The 22,252-nt window shown below is 39.2% G+C and overlaps 1 protein-coding gene across 4 annotated transcripts in view; it reads right to left on the reverse strand.

Moving 5' to 3' along the window:
• The window catches only part of cadm3 (cell adhesion molecule 3), a 154,582-nt gene that overhangs the window by 130,715 nt on the left and 1,615 nt on the right, over nucleotides 1–22,252 (reverse strand). For all 4 annotated transcript variants that reach the window (XM_036563627.1, XM_036563628.1, XM_036563630.1 and 1 more), the window contains exon 2: nucleotides 15,413–15,586. In XM_036563627.1, coding sequence (XP_036419520.1) covers nucleotides 15,413–15,518 — 106 coding nt within the window. In that variant the 5' untranslated portion in view covers nucleotides 15,519–15,586. The remainder of the gene's footprint in view (nucleotides 1–15,412; nucleotides 15,587–22,252) is intronic.

The following is a 22,252-nucleotide window of genomic DNA, read 5'->3' on the forward strand; positions in this document are numbered from 1 at the left end:
TCATTAATAAACTAGAAATTGCTAAAACAAACATAAAATTGTAGTAATATCAGTATGAATGATGTATCAATCCGCACAAGCGGGGCCTCGGAAAACAAGCACTGGCAGACGCAGACATAGCCTAATAATAAGCTTCAATTCTTCATGGCTGCCTTTACAATGACCTTCTTGTTGTGCAGCAGTCTGTCCGTGGCAGAGCTCCAGATGTAGGCGCCACATGTTTAGCAAAGGACGCGTGTTGGAACGTCTGTAGCACATGCCTCAGCCGACACGGCTCACCAGGCCTGAGCCGCAGCCTAATTGGTTCCGGTAGTGCTGGTGGGCGGGTTAACATGGTTATGCAATATCGTGATTGGTTTCGGTACCACTGGTGGGCGGGTTAACGTGCTCTTGCAGCAACTTGATTGGTAACAGCAGCACTCTGTGGAAGTGTTTGCAAGGACAAGTGAAAGCAGCTCAATGCCACATTGCTGCGCAAATGAGGAGGATGACTTGGGGCGTATTTACATAGAGAGGGCAGAAAGAGTGCAAAAGAGATTGTGTATGCTGTGTTTGTATTTGAGGCTGCTTTGCAAGTCATACAAAAATTCATCTTTGAAGTTTAGATCTTTGCCCCTTAAACTGTAGGCTTTTTATTATTTTTATTAAGTTGTTTTATTTTTAAAGAATCTTCCAGAATTTTTTCAACCTAATCTCTATCGGACGCATCTGTAGCATAGAGCTGGATACCACAGACAATCATTAGATGCATCTCCCTGTAGTCAGTAAAAGAAGAGAACAGGACAGAAACACATTTCTAATGAAAGCCAATGGGCAGGTGCTGAAGCAGCTGGCCCTTAGTTTCTATTATAAGTAAGTTTTGTGATAACAGGTTTTCTTTTCTTTTCTTGTAGTAAGTATAGAGAAAGGGGCCAAATTTATTGCTTTTGGTAGTCAACTGTATGCTACAGAGATTATACAAAAAAATTCTGAAATGTTCCTTTAAGACTTCTTCAGTAACTTCTATGAATTATTCAGTAACAGCTATTAAATTAATATATACAGTACTGTGAAAAAAGGGTCAGAGACTATTCATTTTCTCTCCAGTAAAAAACGGCCATTACAAGTTATTCATTTTTCAGTGTCAGGAAAAAAGGAGAAAATGTATTTAACAGAAAATTACCCTTAACAACCTTTTTTACAGGCCTTTATAACGGCCTCAACATCCTTTATTACAGCTTCCATTCTTTGCAGGAGACCTGCTTTCAGTTTTTCAAAGAAATCTGCAGGGATATTTTTCTGCAACTCCAAAGTTCAGTCACAGAAGTTGGTTACATTTTCAGCTTCTCACAATCCATAATCTCACATTCAAGATGTTGACTTCTGGACTCTGGGGTGGCCAGTCCATTGTTCTGAGAACACCAGCAGCTTCTTTGTGTGATGTGCAAATTTTCTCTAATGGCTTTTTGACAGCTACACAGAAATTACTTTATGGCCATTTTGACTGGAAATGAAATAAATCAAGGCTGGTCTTTGACTCTTCCACAGTACTGTAAATCAGAGGTGCCCAATCCTGGTCTTGGAGATCTACCATCCTGCAGAGCTTAGCTCCAACCCTAATCCAACACCTGATCTGAGTAATCAAAGCCATCAGGAGCATCTGACTAGTGGAGCTAGGCCAGGTGTGCTGGATCTGAACCCTCCAGGGTGAGAGATCTTTAGGACCAGGATTGTGCACCTATGCTGTAAGTTATACTGCTATGAAAAGTGAGAAATTAAAGTGTGGAACCTCAGGGCTTAAGAGGAAAGCAAAGCAAAATAGATTCTCTTCTCTGAAGAACATACCATTGTTTTAAGCTTATTTACATATTTGCACAAGAGGACTTGAAACTCAACAGGTTTCTTCATACGCAAACACTTCAGCAATGAGATTGATGAGAAACTCATTCAAAACACATGAACCAACAAAAGAAGAGAGCATCGAGAAATGAGCCATGCAACCTTTGCATCAGTCCTTCATTCAATCAACACACCGCAGAGTAGAAGAACACAGCTGCCACAGTACTGGAGTCATTGCATGTAGCTATTACGAGGCAGCTTTTGAACTCATTATTGTAATTTACATTTGAAAGAGGATTGTCCATCCCTGGCAACACACAAATCACACCACAGCCTAGTGTTCATTTACAAACCTCTCACACAAGCTCTCTCCTCTCTATCGTGCATGACTCTCTTGCCATCATCTCGATTTCCGGGCGTCTGTATTATCACCTGCTTGTGTTACACTACCAAAGTCAAAAAGTCGGCCCCTTCAAAAACAAGTGAACCGTTTACTTTCACAAATCAAACAACTACAATGGCATGGGTGGGCAATGCACCAAAAATATAACATCACTAAAAGCCTAAAGGCTTTCTCATGATTCACGACATGCATCGCAATATTTTGGTTATCTTATGTAATATATTTTGTTTATCTTTGGTAAATAATTTAAGAACAAACCGGAGTAAAAAATCAAACCACTGGTTAAATTAAGTTAATAAACTAAGATGTTATAATGGGCTATTCATATAATGGATATTCAATCAGCTACTAGTTACTATGCACTTCATGCAGTTACTATTCACTGGTTGTTGTTGTTTACATGTGCCTTTTTTGACACATGCATAAAACAAGTGCTGATGATACCAATCATTCACTCAGAAAAAAATATTGTGATGTAATTTGTCACAATAATGATAATACATTGTCATATTGCCCACCCCTAACGACGAGGCACGTTTTAGGCCTACTGCTTTTGGTGCAGCCTTTTATTGGCATTCAGCCAGAATACCACTAATCAAATTCACTACACTCAACTCTACAATGAAATGCACTGCATCTAGAGGTGCTTATGGAACTGGAAATGCCTGGAATCAAGACAAATCACCTGGAGGCATAGAAAGCCTACACATGCAGGAGGTCCATCTGCTACCACTGACCTGGGAAAAAAGTTATCATACAGCACATAGATGGAACAAATTTCTTCCACACATCTTGTGATTTAAAAAATGAAAGATTTTAGCATTGTTCAAGCTGGATTTGTTTCACCAGACAAGGTAGTGTAATGTAACTTGCAAGGAATTGGTCTGGTCACAGGGCCCAGTGGCTTAACTGAGTCCTTGGGCAAGACTCCTAACGCTGCCTCCACCTACCTCTGCAAAAATGATCAAATTGTAAGTCGCTCTGGATAAGAGTGTCTGCGAAGTGCCCTAAATACAAATGTAAAGTATCTATGTAATTCCCACAAATTACCATAAGCAGCTGGGGTTAAAATATTATAGCTTTGTTGTTTGTTCTACACGACAGGCAGCACTCAATAACAATAACAACACACTGCACAGCCATGTCTATTAGCAGCTTTTCTTTTGCATCACTGTGATGTTGAATTAAACAAGACTACCATTACCATTACTGAAGGAACTTCTGAGTACCAGAATTCCAGATGCTGTTTATTGGGATGTCCTGATCCCATTTATGTGCATACATATGCATGCCCAGTGATATACACTCTAAACCGATAGATTTGGGGTATTTTTATGGAATAATTATGTGAAATAACCATTTTATATAGTGGTGAATAGGCTATGATGTCATAATCCTCAAGCACTTGGTGGTCCTTGTGGCATCAGAGCTGGATTGGATTTAAGAGCCGATACTTAGTCCATTAAAACATGCTTGGATTGACTGTCATACCAATAGACTGGTACACCCCTAGCTGTTTGTATTTTCTGCTGCTTGTTTTTGATTGCCTTGTAATTTTTCAATTTTAAAAATCGGACAAGAATCAGCATAAAAAGGCTTTCCTGTCTCTCAATATGTCTGCAAGTGAAAACTGACTACTGATTTGAGTGACAATTCCAACTCCGTATTGCCAAAGGCATCAACACAGGGCTGAACATTATACAGAATAACACTTGTTTCCCCTAGCCACTTCAACATCTGATACTTTATCTGGCAATGCGGAGTAACACAGTTGCTTGGAAAAAAAAGTATGACGAGTGAAACACTGATGCCTTCAGAAGGGAACAACATGCATTTTCTGAAGTGGAAATAGCAAAGGGAAGTGAGCAGGGCTTGACGTTTTCTGAACTGGGAGCTGTTGCACGCTTGCTGTACTGGAACAAGCCTGGGCACGTAACGGATTTCACATCGCAAAACTACTTATTTCTTATAACGGAAAAAACGTGTTCCATCAGAGTAAATACAACTGAAGAATGAAGTCTATTTTTGTGCACATTAGGAGCGTACAAAAAGTAAATGGATTTTCAGCTTCGTCGGATCAATTTCTTTTCATATCAAAATCAATGTAACGTAAGTGTTTGGGGCTACCTGCAGAGAAGAATGCTTCAACATCCATGGAAAGCCACTTTGCCCTCTGTACATCAGGATTTAACCCTTAGAGGAATGCACTATTTGGAATATGTGCTTCTGGAATTCTCACTATTGTTGTAGAATGTAATAGAACTTAAAGCCACTGTGACATCATAAGTATCACTCATCCCATCTTAGACGCACAACAGGTTCACTGAGGAGCACATCTCTGTCTCCCCCTCTGTAATAATTTTCATCCTTTGGATCCCAAATGAATCAGAGCTCTGTGTTAAATTAGGGGGGCATCAAGAGAGGAAAATTAATCTAGCAATGTATATTTCAATAACAGCAGGCTAAAGAAAGATAAACGGTGGCACAAGCAGCCATTTAAATAGTTGTTACTGGCTGGCTAGTCAACACAGCTGGTTACAGAAACATTAGCTTACAGAAACTCACATTTGTTGTCAAGACTGTCAGAAGGAAACTGACAAAATGAAAAACTACCAATCTTGGGTCAATCATTGGAGGTTTCCTTCTCAACCTTCCAGTAAATCATCTTCAGTTTTATTTTCTTGTACATTGATCAGGTGAAATCAACTGTTTGATTTATATATATAGTACGTAGTTCCGCATGATCATGTGATGCATTAGTGCCGATTTTTCATGAAATTAAAATGATTGCAACTGTTGCAGCTGAGTTTCAAATGAGTTTCAGGACGCTTTTCTTTATGCAACGCTTAGTTTCATGTAGGTTTGAAGTAACTAAAGTTGCATGAAAGCTTTACCTTGTAAAGACAGCCTAATACTGCAAGCTTATTGGTAAAAAGCCCATTCTACCTAATGAGAAATTGTATTGTAAACATTTAACATTAATTTCAAATATTTATGTTGTACGGGTGTGAATGATCACAATGTTGGAATAAATCGGGTGTCATTTATTCTGTTGTGTAATCTAGTTAATGTTAACATGTTGGCAAAATTCATTGTCATTTCCACGCCGCCTAGTTTTGATGAGCTACAACAACAATCCAGCTTGGTAGCGTAGCATTTTAAACAGGACATTTGGCTGAATGAGATTTTTGCCAGCATTCTATAAAGCTTGTTCAATCTCACAACAGTTACTCCAAAAGGAAACACCTGTGGGTGGCGCATGAGTAGGTCATTGACGTGACATTCTCAAGTGAACCAGTCCTTGGCAAGGTGTTAAACTCAAAGCCAGGAAGCCCTGCAACTACAAGGCTTGTTTTCCAAAGTCTGTCTGAACAAAGCTTCTATGGAACACCCAGAGAGGCTTTCAAGCAGCACCAGCAGCAACAACAACAACCAAAACAACAACAACAGCACTGCAAAACTGCACAATACGCAATGTTCACATTTTCTGTGCTCAATTTCAGTAAACTCAGAACTAATCTTTGGTTGGCCACTCGCCAATTTGGCAATTCAGCTAAACTGACCAGCTCTCTGACTATTACAGTGAGTTATTACATATTCAATAGCATGCAAGCAAGCACACACATACACATACACACACAACTTATTATGCATGCACAAGCACCAAAAAGTACAATAATGAATAATGCAACTGGAAGCAAAAAGAGCTGACATAGTTAAAGTGTGTGAGGCTGGATGAGCTCAGATATCTATATGAGAAACAGAATGAAAGTTACAGTGAGCGCCAAAGCTCCAATTTATTTGGATGCCCTTGGAAACAAACTGCAGTGTGCATAAGCATTGTTCCACTGAGCAATCCTTTTTTATCGATGCCAACTTGATTACTTGTTTAACGCTCACTTCACTTCTATTTTTCAAAAAGGAAGCAAAGATGCAAGGCAAATAAATCATTTTATCAAGATGGTGCAAATTCAGATATGGCACAGAATGACTCCCCAAGAAAGATGGGGTTTTTATGGATGTGTGCCAGAAATGATCTGCTGAGTAAGTAGGCATGTCACTTTCCATTCTATTAGCTATTGAGTAATCTTGTGATTATATGAGTAATCGAGTAATCAGAGTTTTTTTTAAAAAAAGGCCAAACAATAGAAATGTACTTATACTGAGAAATACGAAACCATGCTGAGCCTTTCAAAACTGCCTAAATCAGTTACTGGATTGTACATAAACCAGTATGCTTTAAAAAAAAAACATCTTTACAATCTTATATATACAGTACTGTGCAAAAGTTAGAGACCAACCTTAATTTATTTCATTTGTAGCCATTAAGGAGAAGTTATGTATTTTTCAGCATATATATATAAGTATAGTTATCTGCATCTGCATCTCCACACGTCTAAAGTTCAGTCTTAGAAGTTGGTTGCATTCTCACAATCCAAGTAATTCGAAACACATTCAATGATGTTGAAGTCTGAACTCTGGGGTGGTCAGTCCATTGTTCTGAAAACACCAGCTGCTTCTTCGTTATATTTGCACTGATTTGAGTTGAGTTGTCTTCTCTCATTGGAAGGACAGAAACACCTGTGGATTTTGTCAGATCTGAAGCAAAAGTGGAGCTTGATTTTCTGTCTCATGAAAGTTTTAAGTACTGTTTATCTGATGGAGACAGTTCTGGTGGTCTACCAGGTCTTGTACGGTTGTTTCCACTTGTTTTCCTTTGACTTCTCTCTTTCTTATGCAAGTAGATCATCTTATGTCAAATCTCCTTCTAAAAAATGAATAATTTGTACTTAATGGCCATTTTGACTGAAAAAAGAAGGCTGTTCTCTGACTGTTGCACAATACTATATATAAAACATTAAATGACAAAAAATGCATATATATTAGTGTGTCAGTCAGGCTCTATTTCTTACTTTAAATATGCAATAATATCATGCAGATTACTAACTTATCATTGCAGATTTATCAAGATGGTACCTTTTAATTGATCATTTTTTAAATTTAGTAATCGCGACAGCCCTAAAATTACAGGATGAAAGACCACTTCTGATGACCTGTGCAGCAGTGAATTGGAAATAGTCGGTGTGATCCAGGTCATCATGCTAAATTTGTTGCATTTATGGGACGTTATAAAACTTTGAATGATGGTCACTCAGCTCAAAATGTACTGTTATCAGTTACTGGGATCATTTTTTCCCTCGCCCTTGGGAGAGGGGTGTAAAAATTAGGCCCTTAAAAGTGTACGTCTGATAAAAATCTCTCGCTGCAGAAAAAATTATATCGGACAAAAATCTCTCTCTTTCTCTCTACTTATCTATCTATCTATGCCCCCAATTACTTGTATGGAGAAGGGCTGAGAAAATAAGGGCTAGAATTCCGCTAGTGAACCAATATTATCAGCCACATTTTCAAGAAAACAGACCTAGAAAAGTGATCTTAAAGGATAGATGTGGCATTTATGATGCAAAGCCATAATCTCAGTGGTGAAATGTTGCTATTGGTGACACTCATTCCAATGACAGGCTTTGCATTGAATACTTCTGCCAAAACAGCAAGTCTCTTCACGTAGATGTTTAGTTAAGTCAGCTAAGCAAGCTCACTCATGTGAACAAAACCCTAAAAGTGCTCAAACGCTGTATCTAGGAAGCGCAAAGCTCGTAGATTAGTAGCTAGCATATGCAAGACAGTTGCTTTCAAGGGGTGTTTCATGTATATCCCACACCACAAGCCCTGAGCAGTAACATAAACTAGCATTATTTCTAGCATAAATCACAGGAAAGACACTTTACATTCATACACCTCATTGTCCAGCAGTTACTGAACTTTAAATTCAGCCACTAGGCAAGCAAGCTGCTGGCTAACCTTTATTACCAGCTCATCTAAGCTAGCTCAGTAGAAAACATCTAGCTGGGTTAGAAAGAGAAAAGAAACATTGTAGAGAGAATTTTAGAAGAGAAGGTAAAACTGCCAGAAAATAGCATTACTGCTTCTATAAGGACTGCAAACATAGGTAACAGCTAGCTTTCTACGTAGCATCCAGCTTACTACAGCATGTGCTACAATAGCATATAGCTTGTTGAGCTATGTTATGTATAATTTTAGGAAAGAATGAAAAGTAAAATTTCTCTAATCTCATATTTTTCTTTTAATTAAGAGGCTAGAATCCATGATAGCTCCTGACCAAAAGCAGCAACAATGCAAGTCAGCTGTTGTCTTGGTCATGGTACTGGCCTTAGAAAAGGCTATAGTATATTTCACAGTTTTCAAATGCTGATATAATCAAGTTATGTTGGCTGTTCAGACCACATTAACACTAAACTTTCCTTGCTGATGTCACTTGTGATTAAAGCGTTCCATAAGTAAACTTGCATGCATTCATACTCTTAGTTGAAGCTAACATTGCTGGTTAATGACAGGTTATAGGAAGCATATGTTAAGTCATAGTTGGCAAATGAAACCTGTAAAGTTGTTCATGAAGTGCCTGTTCTGTCTGATTTGATTTGCGAATGGAATGTCATTTTCCCCTGTATGTTCATTAACACAGCTTAGAGGTACTCTCAGCCTAAAAATGGGCCCAATTAGGATCCACTACAGAAGACAAATTTATTAGTTTAAAGCACCCTTGATTAGGAGGATGGTAAGACACGTTCATAACAATCCTGGTCCAGGAGATCTACCACCCTGGAGCCAACACACCTGGCTCTAACATTCAGGTGCCTCTGAAGGCCTTCATTGCCTGGATCAGGTGAGCTAGATTAGGGTAGGAGCTAAACTCTACAAGGTGGCAGATCTCCAGGACCAGGCTTGGGCACCCCTGCTCTACAGAGAACTTTTGCAGATTTTTAACATGTTGGTAAATCATAAAATGTTTCCTGTGCAAAAGTTATGGCACATTTTATATTTTATGTTTTACTGCTTTTCAGCAAATTCAGAATTCAGAAATTGTGCAGTACAATTTGCAGACAAATGCCATATTTACGTTGTCTGTAGAGGATGTGTTAACATATTTTCACTCAGAAAATCAGGGGTGTTCAAATTCCTGCATATTACTGTAACTTTATTAAAGAAGGAAAAAAACATTTGTACATTTCAATGTAAGTTAAAATAAAGAGAATGTATTCCAAACAGTTTTGACCATTCATGTTGGTCCATTTGTCATAAAAAGCTATTTTCAAATTATGTCAAAAATAAAAAAAAAGACAAAAATGGATATCTGACGTTTTATTTCAACAGTGACGCTAACATAATATATCACTGTATTAATTCCCTATTCTGTTTGTATAAGCACATACATGTGCGCATTCCATGATTGTACTCAGTACTATGCTATACCCAGCCCACGCATGTTCTATTGCACGAGGTCCCTACTTTTGGAGGAGGCCCCACAAGCATACGAGAGGCCCTACAGATTTGCAATGTGCTACTGTTCTTATATTGTGCCATCTATGCAACACAGTGGGTGTATTCATAATGAAGTTTCACAAGACATTAACATAGACATAACACAACATAGCCAAAACCATTTAGCATTAAATCGTTACATATTAATGTATTAAAAATGTGGAAGTGCATCACTACCTGCAACATTCAAACAGGCATGGGAAAGTAAAATCCAACTATAATTGGTGTGATGGAGTTCCTACATGCAATTTTTCTATGTCCCACTATAACCTATGGAAGGTAATTGTGTACCTTATCTTACATTAGCAGAACACATTTCTCAAAAAAAAAATGTTTTTCTAAAAAAGACTCAACAAATGCAATATGTGATCATATTAACTCTCAAATACATCCCTTCCAACTGCAGTATTTCATGTTGGCTGTGTTATGGAGCTATTACTGCATTGATAGCAGCTTTGGCATTGAGACGTAAATCCAGGGGTGCCATGTTGCTCTAAAATGACCGCAACAAATGGTTTTCATTCATGTTTAATGAAATTATTGTTGTTATGTGGTTATATAAAGAATGCTCTGGAAATAGAAAGAGGAAAGCCTCACTAGGCATTTTGACAGCCTAAACTGATCTTATGCGTGACAGACTATTATTGTGTGAATGGATTTATATAGATCGGAATAGATTACTATGTGATGAGTTCATAGAAGAATATGTTCTTTTCACTGTTTCTTCTATCAGGAAACTAAGTGAATACGACAAGCACTGGGTGAACACCTACTGATTCTACTGACTGATAGTACAGTTAAATCACAGCCAGGTGCCAAACAGATTCAGAGCATGAATGCCAGTGCACATCCAGACCCCCTAACAGGTAAAAGAGACAAATGCATTAGCCACTCTGTGTCTCCTGTAGTGAAGAATGCTATTGAGCAGTGGGTTGTTCGAACAGGCGAAAGCTCCAAGCTAATGAGACCAAACCAACCGAGATATGACCCCTTGAAACTAGGCAAAGACAACTACCAAACAGCTGCATGAGGTCAGTGTTACCCTGATATACTCTTACAAATAAAGGTGCGAGAAAGAGTTATTTGAGGCAATGCCTTAGAAGAACCACATCTGGTTCTCTAAAGACTCTTTCAATGAATGGCTCATTAATTTTTATTTTTATTTATTTATTTTTTTTGTTAATAAGAATTACAAGAGTAGAGTTTAAAGAACCTTGACCTAATGTAAAAATCAAATCAAGAGGTTTCTTTGTTTACTAGCATGTTCAACTAGGTTACACATGTCAGCGATGTCTGCTACATCAAAGGACTTTGTAGATAAAAGAATAAATATTCATGAATACTTCATGCTAGAGATATACTTTCATTTTGCCCGTAAGAGTAGCATTGCTCCGGCAGCAAGTCAGGATCACAGCCTCTGATTGTTTAACAGACTTGACCCAAGGTGTCAGTGAACAGCTGACAGCCATGCAAACAACAACAATAACACTTTTTTCAACACAGACAAATGCATACATGATCACAAAGGACATTCAGTGTTGGATTTATTTTACAAACTCTCCAAAAAGACAGTGCAGTTCAAGGCTGGATTACAAAGCTTCCGAAAGGGATACACTCAGACCAGAGCTCTCACTGAAATGGTAAAACACTAGCCTTCTGGGAAAAAATGAAAGTAAGTCCCTAGCATACAGTGTTCCCAAGATGTCGCATATGACATCATCAACCAGAAAGGGTCAAAAAGCAGTCAAAGTGCATTGTTGAACACATGGGATCATGGGAACATTCTAAGCTAGATAAATATGGGCCAAAATAGTTCATGAAGACCACAGAGACCCTAGAGCTCCTCATCATCAAGGCACTATCTCTTTTGCTGGGTAGGTGGAAGCAACAGTAAGGTTCCTAGAAAATTCTAAGAATTGATCCTCAGTCCATTTTCTGTTGAGGTGTCTGAACCTTAAAAAATCTGTATTGGAGTTTTATATAGTCACATAACTCCTTATTGCTGCAAGTGGAAACACCAATAACTTAGCAACCCTAAACAATATGCTCTACGGGGCTGAAGGCAGCCAGGACAAACAAAGTATTAGTTATATTTGTGGTAGACTGGTGGAGATGGCTCATATAAAAGTGGGCTTACAGAACATCAATACGCGATCTCTAGCTAGCTGGGGAATATGCTGGCCATATGACCATCAAGTCAAAATACCACGGCAAATTGCAGAGAAATTATGTACACCGTAAACTCTGACCACTGTCAAAACAGTAGTGCGGATATAGTAGAAGTCTTTGCTGACCAGCTTAAATCTCATGCAACTTTAATACCCCTTTGGTGATCTCAGACACTTGAGCATATACTGTGAGGCAGGCTGTGAAGACTTTGAACTTGAACTTGAAGCACAACATATCCTTAGAGGGCTTACACATCCATCCCTAAACCACTCCTCAAGGAAATCAAAGAGTATATTAAAGACTTATTGGCGAACAAGTGGACTGTGAAATCAAAGTTGCTATATTCTGCACCAGTAGTTTGTATTCAGAAGAGGAATGACACCCTCTATGTATCGATTATCATCAGCTCCATCTGAAGACTGCGCCCATTTGCCGTTCCCTGCTCCAACTTCAATGAGTGAACACTCTGGAAGGCTACCAGTGGTTCTCTATCCTGGATCTGGGTAAGGCATATCATCAGAGGCTTATGGCAGAGGAGGAAAGAACCTGACAGCCTTTAGAAACTTAGCATTAATAGCATTAATATAAGTATGTTCACATCCCTTTTGGAATATTCAATGCACCTGCCAGTAGCTGGACACCTTGTATAGTTAATGCCACTTCCTATGACTAGACAAATGTTGTATTATGTACGATAATTTCAGAAATATATATATACAAAGGCTGCCAGTAGTTTTCAAGGCCTTGAGGTGCCATGGAGTAAAACTGAATCCAGCAAAATGTAAGCTGGACCAGAAAAGGGCTACCTGGGTCATCTAGTGTCAGCAGGGAGCATAGTGAGTAAACACCAGCCAGGATCCTGGGAAATCGTGTGCCTGAAACCATCAGAACAGTGCAACACCAGCTTCATTCTGAGCTATATACAAGATTTTGCATGATTTGCCAAGCTGAGCTATGATCTGTAATCAGGCCTAACTTAGTTGTCTCATTACTGAAGTAGCCCAAGAACAACAGCAAAGAAAGGGGAATAGCTACACCAAAAACACCTGTAAATGAGAAATGAGACATCAGCAGAGCTTAGCATGTCTGATAGAGATTGTTTCTGTGCACACTGATACATCTTTGCAGTTGTGAGATCTTGCTGTGATCATCTCAACAGCATCCTTTTCCTCTGGACATCTAGAGTATATGACTGCAAGTTAAATACAGAGTATCGTTTAGTCGCTGGGGTCTGCGCAGCCATAGTAGTAGAACATTTCTTGCACTTTTGAAACTTTTTTTTTCCCAGAATTCCACTTGCAGCATAATGACTCAGCTTATTTGAAGATTGCTTCCACTGCTGGCTTAGCCCCAGGAGATCATATGGATGCTGGTAATATCTTACAGCTTGCATGAGTAAATCATAAAGTGTTCATTAAGTACCAAGGGAGAATAGAGGAAAATGGATCGGGTCTGATCTGCAGACTGAAGTAAGAACGTGATGGTACATTAGGCTCTACTTGCCAGTCCAGATAGGGCATCAACACTAATGCATAAACACAGGTCAGGACAGAGGTCTGGTTTTATGAGACCACTGGCCACAAAGTGTATGTATACAGTACAGTGTAAAAGTCAGAGACAGCCCTTCATTACTTAATTTTCAGTCAAAATGCGCATTAAAAAACATGGTTTTCATTTTTCAAATTCAGGGAAAAAAAGGAGAAAACATATTCAAGAGAAAGTTACACCAAAGCATACAGAACTAAGTATGATATCAAATGTGGCAGTATTTAGTGTCCGCCCTGTTGACTATACTACAGCCTCCATTCCTTTTGGGGATTTGCTTTCAGTTTTTCAAAAAAATCTGCAGGGATATTTACCCATGTCTCTAAAGTTCAGTCTAAGAAGTTGGTTGCATTTTCTGTTTTTCACGTTTCGAGTTATCCCAAATACATTTATTGATGATAAAATCTGGACCATCTATCGTTTTGAGAATATCAGCAGTGTTAACTCCTACCTTCCGGGCCTGCATGGTCATGCACATGGCCTAGCCATGTTCTTTTGCTTGTTTTTCTTTTTCAGCTCCAGCTCAACACTGGCTCCGCCCACTCATTATTGCACCCGCAGCTCATCTCTGGACACATTATCTCCTATATACATACACCTGTGTTTGTAGCTAATCTCTATTTGGTTAAAGCTGTAGTAGGTAATTTTGTAGAAACCAGGAACAAAAAAATCCAACCAAAAATTCCACCCTCTACTTTCAGCCCTCCTTCTAAAGCTACGCACATGAACGCGCATGGACTAACACCCAATGGTTCTCTATATAAGTAGTTGGCTACATTGGCTACACAATTTAGGAAGGTAACAAATCCCCCCCAAACAAAAAAACAGATAACTACCTGTCCAACAGAAAATTTGCAACCTTTCCAGACCTCCTCAGGTTTACCCCCTGTTGGAAAGCTACACCAATGTTCACTCTGGTTTGTTTGAAGCCATTTCTACTTCTGTCTTTTTTTTCTTTCTTTCTTTCTTTAGCAGTGCAAGCTGTTGTAGGTACCTGTGTAACTTTCTCTGCCATTTTTGTGAACCTAGCTCGTTACCTTTCAGCTGTGTGTGTCTGTGTTTGTATGTGTGTGTGTGTGGAGCTGTATGATGAACTCCACACATGTGCAAATGAGTACCTATGTAGAGCGTGCCCATGTGGGCAGGTAAGTAGAGGGGCAGGCAGACCATCTAATCTTTCCATTTGGTCTGAATAAAATGACTGGGCAGGGTTTTTTACAGTCCTGTGGCCTCCAAGAATTTTTTTCTTTGTATGGTAGTATTTCAAAAAATATAACAAAAAATGTTTCTAAAGTAAATCCCCTACTCCACCTTTAAGTTGTTTAGTTCTTGTCAATAAAGCTCTCTCACATGCACCCTGCCTCACCTTGTTTGTTTCTTCCTTTTTATCTGTAACAGCCTCTGGATGGCTACACATCCTTTCAGAGCGTTGAATTGTCTTATCACATTGGAAGAATGGACAGAAACACTTGTGGACTTTTTCAGACCTGAGGCAGGAGTGGAGCTTGATTTTGTCTGTTTTTCTGATGGGGAGAGTTGTGGTGGTCTGCTAGGTCTTGCTGGTTTGTTGGTTAGGAGTCCCATTTTCTCTAGATCATTTAAAAAATTGTTGTACTCCATTTTGGAAAGTGCTGTTTTTTTTCACTTCTTCTACCTTGACTTTGCCCTTCCTCATTCAAGCGGATTATTTTGCAGCTAAACTCCCCAGAATTTCCTCCTGAAAAATTAATAATGGACCATTTTGACTGGAAATCAAACAAATGGTTGGCAAAGGTGGTCTCAGACCTTCGCACAGCACTGAGAGAGAAAGAGCGATAGATTGAGAGCGACCACCAAAGTCTGAAAGTGTGCATGATTTCAGAACAGTAAGCAAAAAGGAGCAGTATGTGTGAGCGTGTGACGCACAGCCCTCAAACACAACAGAGCGAAAAATTCCATTGTAGCTAAAAGAAGGAGGTCTTCCCCTGGTGCCCCAGGGGCTTATTAACGCCTCTGTGACTCTCTTGTAATAAGTGAAAAGAGGAAAACAGGAGGGGAGGGAGGAACAGCGAGAAAGGAGCGGTTTGACTGTCTTACCGTACAGAAAGTTGCTTTGAACGGACGCCACAAGGAGCATCAGGGCAATGAGCGTGGACAGCGGGAATGACGGGAATGCCATATTCGCGCGCGTGCACTCTCTCATCCGTCCGTCAGTCAAGGTTGAATGAAACCTCACGAGACCTGAAGATACGATGCTCAGTGAACTGCTACCTATACGGGCAGGAGAGAGAACACACACAGAACCAACACTCATCAGCACACTTGGGCAGCTGGTTGAATAGTGTATGTATACACACTAGTGTGCTTTGACACACTGAAGCACTGCCTCAGAGATTCCATCGATCTGTTTTGCGTCACTCGGGGCGCGCGCGCGCGTGTGTGTGTGTGTGTTTGTGTGCGCGAGGTGACGCAGCGATCGAATCTCAGAGCAGTAACACAGCATATATCCTTCGCTTGAGAGAGGTGCAAGATTGTGAGGTCACTTTGTTTTTAGTTAAAGATGAACCCCACTGATTTTTCAAAACCTCTGCATTATTAAAAGGTTCAGATGTAAACAAAGTCATTCAGAGTGGTTTGGTGTGAAATGCACCGTACTATAGAAACTCACCCACTCAGATTTGTGCACAGTGGTGGTGATAGGAACCAGGCGTCTGAAGAGTTTAATGCCTCTAAAAGTTCCCTCACAGAAAGTTATTACATGAAATGGTTACGGATACACTGCCTGATGCCTCTGGCTTTGTTTTATGATAGTGTTGAGAAAAGGTTTTGGCCTAAAATCCATTCATGGTACATTTAGGGCATTATAAGGCCAAAGATAACTTTTGTTTTCAGATTTATCACTATTTACCATCATCAACATCACAAATAAAAAACCCAGAAGACACAAGTGGGTTCCCTAGTTGTATTGAAAGAATTAATAAAATAGCTATATTAGTGTTGTGGATATCATGACCCCTGGTTTCTATCACCACTACTGTAAAGAAATCTGATACAGTATGTTTCTCTACAATGCACATTTCACATCAAACCACTCTGAATGACTACAAATTAATGTCTGAATAATGCTGAAATTTTATAGAATTGGTGGAATTCCTTTTTAACGTGTGTCACATATTTTATTGAGCTCAAAATAGTTCCCAAACTCTAATTTCTCTTTTTTAAACTGTGGAGCTTTCCCTGTTAAAGGTGAATTCCACCATTTCTTCACCTTTTTTCATCATTAAATTGTTAAGCTCAGTCAGACTAGTTTGATTTGAAATGATGTCTTATGGAGATCTTTTCCAAGTAAGAATTGTTCACAGTGGTGGTGACAGGAACCAGACATCTGAAGAGTTTAATGCCTTTAAAAGCTTCCTTACAGAAAAATATGACATGAAATGATTACAAATGCGCTGCCTGATACCTGAGACATTGTTTTACGATAATTTTGCGATAAGCTTTTTCATATATTCAAAGCTGAGAAGTTCATGCAAAGCAAAATAGTTCTCAAAGAAAGTTTGTTTTGTTTCAGATTTGCTACTATTTTACGAGTATCAACATTACATATAAAACTCAGAAGACACGTGTAGCTTCACTGGAGATTTTGGATAGTAATTAAAATGGCAATATTTGTGTTGCAGACATTGCGGGCCCTGGGTCCTATCACCACCACTGTAAAGATATCTGAGTCAGTAAGTTTCTGAACACAGAGCTTCACATTAAACCACTAAGACTGGCTTTGTTTACATCTTAACTGCTGAATTATGCAGAAATGTAGAAACAAAATTGGTGGAATTCCACTTTAATGCATGTCACACATCTTACTGAACCCAAAATGTTTTGATCTGAGGAACCTTCCCCATTCACTATGGAGTTTACAGCTTCTTTAAGATTCAGAGAGGCTTAGTTTGAAATGCTCCAGTCTAGAGAACAGGTATAGGTTCACTAATGATATTGGATAGTAAATAATAATAATGCTATATTTGCACTGTAAACATCATGACCCCTGGTATCTATCAGCACCACTGCAAAGGAATTTAAGTCAATATGTTTCCCCACAATGCAAAATTTCACATCAAACCACTCCAAATGGCTGTGTTTACATCTCAATGATTGAATCATGCTGAAATATTGAAAAATCAGTGGAATTCCTCCTTAACACAATGACGTGAAAGTTTACATTGTAAGACGTGGTCCCTGTCATGTGAGGGTTTTTTTTTTTTTTTGAAGCTTGTGCATTCAAGAATGTGATTGTGTTCAGACTCCATTCGGCAACATCAATTGACACAGAATCTGCGTCGTAATCACTGTGTAAATGGGCAGAACTACTGACAATATGACTTGCTGCCTGCACTTGCCGTGTAAATTCTATTTTAAGAGCTAACACAGAAGTGAATCTAAAGCAGGGCAGCTAGTTTGGTCTGGAGGCAATCCTTTTCTATTGTAGGGATAAATGGTTCTGTAATTATAAAAAGATCTCAAACAGGTGTTTAATAGGCTATCTTTCCTGGATAATGATAATTGCTCTGATGAAGGCATTGCTTTCTTGTATTCAACAGTCATAATATAGCTAACATGCTACAACAAGGACACTGTTCATCAGTAGATTGTCAGCACAGTGTAATGAAGGTATCTGTTAAGGCCATTTCTTGTCAGACTATTTACACAACCTGATCTTCAGAATTACGTGCTGAATAGACCAGTATCTTTTTGCAACATATGTGTAGACCTATGTGTCAAACAGTTAAGTTAAAAGGGAATTTTGTAGCTAAATATCAATATACATTTTTATTTTGCGTTTTATTTTTTCCTGGAGCTTTGCTTATGTTTGTACCAAAAACAGTCATATGTTAATATGTATATTTCCAACCTCTCTTGTTTTTGTTCCTGTCTTTAAGCCATATTCAAAAGTTTTGACACCTTTGGTCAAATGACATGTTTTGTAGATTATCTAAGTGAAAATAAGTTAACACATCTACAGAGAACAAACCTAAATGTGGCATTTTTCTGGGCACAGTTCTATTTATTTGACTTTAACACACTGGAGAAAATAAAGCATACAATATAAGATGTGCCATAACTTTTGCACAGGCCTAATTTTATGACTGATGTGTTAAAGCTAGCAACTAATAAGTAGTTGTACATTAAAATGTGCAGAAGTATGTCCTCTGTAGAGGATGTTTTAAGTACTTTTCACTTGGGATATCGACAAAACATAATTTCACGAGGAGTACCCAAACTTTTGCATATGTATAAATGCAAAACATGTGTATATAAGCTCTGTTTTGATTGGCTGTGCTTTATTGTGTATTGTTCTAAAAGCAGTCCAGGCTGAAACACACCTTATAACCTCTGAATTACAAGGTCATTTAGCAGTCAAAACAATCACAATGTTACACCCATACTTCAAGCAAGCCGACACTGCTGTGCACTGAAATAACATCACACAAAAGTCAGTCTACTTACAATCTTACACACTTAAAAAAGGAAGGTTTTTCAAGGGTTCTTTGGTATAGGAACCATAAGTTCTATATAGAACCATTTCATGCTTAAATGGTTTTTAGGATGGTGAAATAGTTTTTCAGATTCATGGAGAATGTGTTGTATATGGTTCTATATAGGACCTTTTTGAAATGGTTCTACATAGCACCAAAAAGAGTTCTGCTATTGTTATGATGTCAAGTTTGTAACAATAGAAGAACCCTTTTTGGTGCTATATGGAGCCATTTTCAAAAAGGTTGCATCTGAAGAATCATTTCACCATGCAGAGAACCATTTAAGCATAAAATGGTTTGATATAGAATTTATGGTTCTAAATAGAACCCTTGCCTTTACTAAAGGACCCTTGAAGAACCATCTTTTTTAAGTGTGTGTTATGTACCTACATCAGCTACTAAAATTGCAGCCTAAAACTACCAAAGCCTCTAAACCACAAGGTACATTACAATGGAAACCTTAATTGTTGGTGAAAATGGCTAGTTAGCTTCAGTTTTAAAATGTTCTGTTAGCTAGCACTTCCACCATCAGTTACATACACAAGGCATTCTCCAGTACAGTCAGCAGTCATGTGGTTAATTTTCTGGGAATATAGGATCACTCAGTATAAGGATAAAAGAGCCACAAGATGTCATAGATTACAATGATTTTGTCACAGCTAAGTGGTTTTCAGGCTGGACACAAAGTGCAATCAAACTTTCAAAACCTTTAACCTTTTCTAGATCAAAGGATCGGTACCAGCACACTTCTGTCTAAGCATTCACCTCCAGTTTTCTTCTACATCATTTTTATGCAATTGTCCAGCAATACAATGACGCGACTTTTAGGAAGCTTGAAATCTCAAGGTTCGATTCCTGTTAACCATTTCATGATACATTATTCACAGCAATAATGATCATCTCATTTGCAACATAGGCACTGAATGAGCTAACAAATCTGTGGGTCCTTCCTTTCAAAGCCTTGCTGCTATCCACAGAAACATCATTATCCAATATGTGTGGCAAGAGTCAGAGATCAGTTCAGAGATCTATGAGGCGGAAATAAACTCCTTCATTCTCGCAACTGTTACTCTGCATCAGTAATTTATACAATTACTCTGACAGTTGTGAACAAAATTTGAGAGTGTTACCTTTCGAATGAGACCAAGATCATGACTCTAAACCAAACTATGTGGGAACAGTGCTCCTTTTACTTTGGGTGTGCGTTTCAGGCAAAAATGAGGTGACAGCTAAAATGTGGTAAATCACTGTAACACACAGCCTCAAGTGGCTTTACTGCTTTTATAAAAGGGCAACAACATAAAATATAAAAAATACACACATTTCCTCCCGAGTGGCGCAACCGTCTAAGCGTTGGCCCTATCATCAGGAGATCGCGAGTTCGATCCCTGGTGATGCTACAGCCATCCGTAGCCGGGAGTCCGAGAGAGCACAATTGGCCTCGCTCTCTCTGGGTGGGTAGGATGGCCCCTCCTTCTCCCCCCATCACTCAGCGCGATGCTAGTCAGCGCAGGCGTCTGTTAGCTGACGTAACATATCTGGCGGTTGGCGCTTTCCTCCGAGCGCGTTCGGCTGTCCAATGACGTTGCGTGAGCGGCAGCTCGAAAAGAAGCGGTGGTTGGCTTCACAGGTCTCGGAGGAAGCCTGTGTTAGCCTTCACCCTCCTAGCGTTGATAGCATCGTGTGATTGGGGGAGTCCTAACTAGCGGGTGGAATTGGAGACGACTAAATTGGGGAGAAAATCGGGTAAAAATTAAATACACACATTTCAATAATTTATCTAAGCTATATTGACAATAATTGTGTTAGGTCATGATAATTAAGTTATTATTATTATAACTGTAAGTTATAATTAATAATAATCTGCATAAACAACTCCTCCACCAAGAAATGTAGCTCATTTTGTGTGTGCTCTTCTTGCCAAGGAATCATCGACTGAACAAGGACATGAACGTTCAGTCACTCATCACTGCAGTCAATTCATGAACTTTTGAATTTTTGTCATGTAATATTGAAGATATAATATAGCAGTGTGTGATGCAGAAACCTTCCCATTATAAGTAGTTTTTGCTTAGCAAATCACCAGCCAATTAACAACATTATAGCTGTGTCCCTTCAGAGGCTGCACTTGAAGACTGATTGCGTCACAGCAGCGTGACTAGGCTGTCACATTTCGAAGGCTCCTTCATATGTGGCCAAGATGTGTGTCCTTTTCCATGGCAAAGTGTGGATCCTTCACCAGCCAGAGGTTCCAGAGGTTCATTACATGCCGGCGAGGATTCGAAAACATGGCAGCGTCAGCAGAGGACTGAACGGCGCTGAGGAATACACTTTTAAATGTAAGTATTGGGTTTAAACTGAGTCGAATAGCTAACGATATAAATGTAAAAAAAAGCCAATGTGGTCGGAAGCAAAACTTATGCTACCTAAAATCAAAGTTTCTGGCTCCATCTTTAAAGAACTTTAAAAGAACTTGACAGGAGGGGCGTTTCATGACGCAGCGGTAAGGGCAGGAACAGTGGTGCTGTGACGCAAACAGGAAATCTGCCATAGAGCTGATCGTTTCATTTCAGTTCAGCTTTCACGAGTCTACGCAGCCTTCAAAGGACACGCCTTCGTAGACCACTTCCTTAGAAGGATGCAGCCCCTGAATTGAGACACACCTTATGTTAGCATCAAGCTAGCTAATAGCATTGTACATGTCTTTTCTCAAACTGGGTTTAATACTACTTAAGACAGGTCTAACTAAAACAAATATCTTTGAAGCACATAAGACATTTAATGTAAATTATTTACATTTTGCACTGGAGTTTTACAGTGAATTATTCAGTGAATACATCAGTTTAAAGTCTAGCACTGAATAGTGTTAGCTGTCTTTTAGCCTGTTAGCTATGTGTTAGCCTGTTAGCTATCTTTTTTATCCTGTTAGCTATTGTGTGGCCTGTTAGCTCTCTTTTTTAGCCCATTAGCTATCTTTTAGCCCGTTAGCTATCTTTTAGCCTAGTTGTTCAGAAAATTGTCATCCCCTCAGTGTGCACTGAACTGTGTTCTTACTGCATCTGTCTGGTCCATGTCAGCAGCATAACAGTCAGTCAGAGCACAATGTTTTTAGTTCTCAGGTGTTGGTAGGCAGTCAGTCACAGAACGCGGCTCAGCCAATCAGATTTCAGAACCGTAAATGTGCGTTTTCTAATGGACGGTTTTATGGGATGGGGCGAGTTCACTGCACCTGTTTACTCTTCATCCTCAGTGTGGAGGATGTTGTCATTGCGCTCCGTGTGTAAATGAGTTTAACAGACGCTGCTCTGGCTGACAGGACGGTGAGTCCGTTATTGTCCGCCTTTGTTTCCGGTTGTCCAGTTAAGCGCTCTGGCCGCTCCTCGTCAGAGGCAGAAATGAGATG

The sequence above is a fragment of the Colossoma macropomum genome, unplaced genomic scaffold, assembly GCF_904425465.1.
Source record: "Colossoma macropomum unplaced genomic scaffold, Colossoma_macropomum, whole genome shotgun sequence".
Lineage (NCBI taxonomy): Eukaryota > Metazoa > Chordata > Actinopteri > Characiformes > Serrasalmidae > Colossoma > Colossoma macropomum.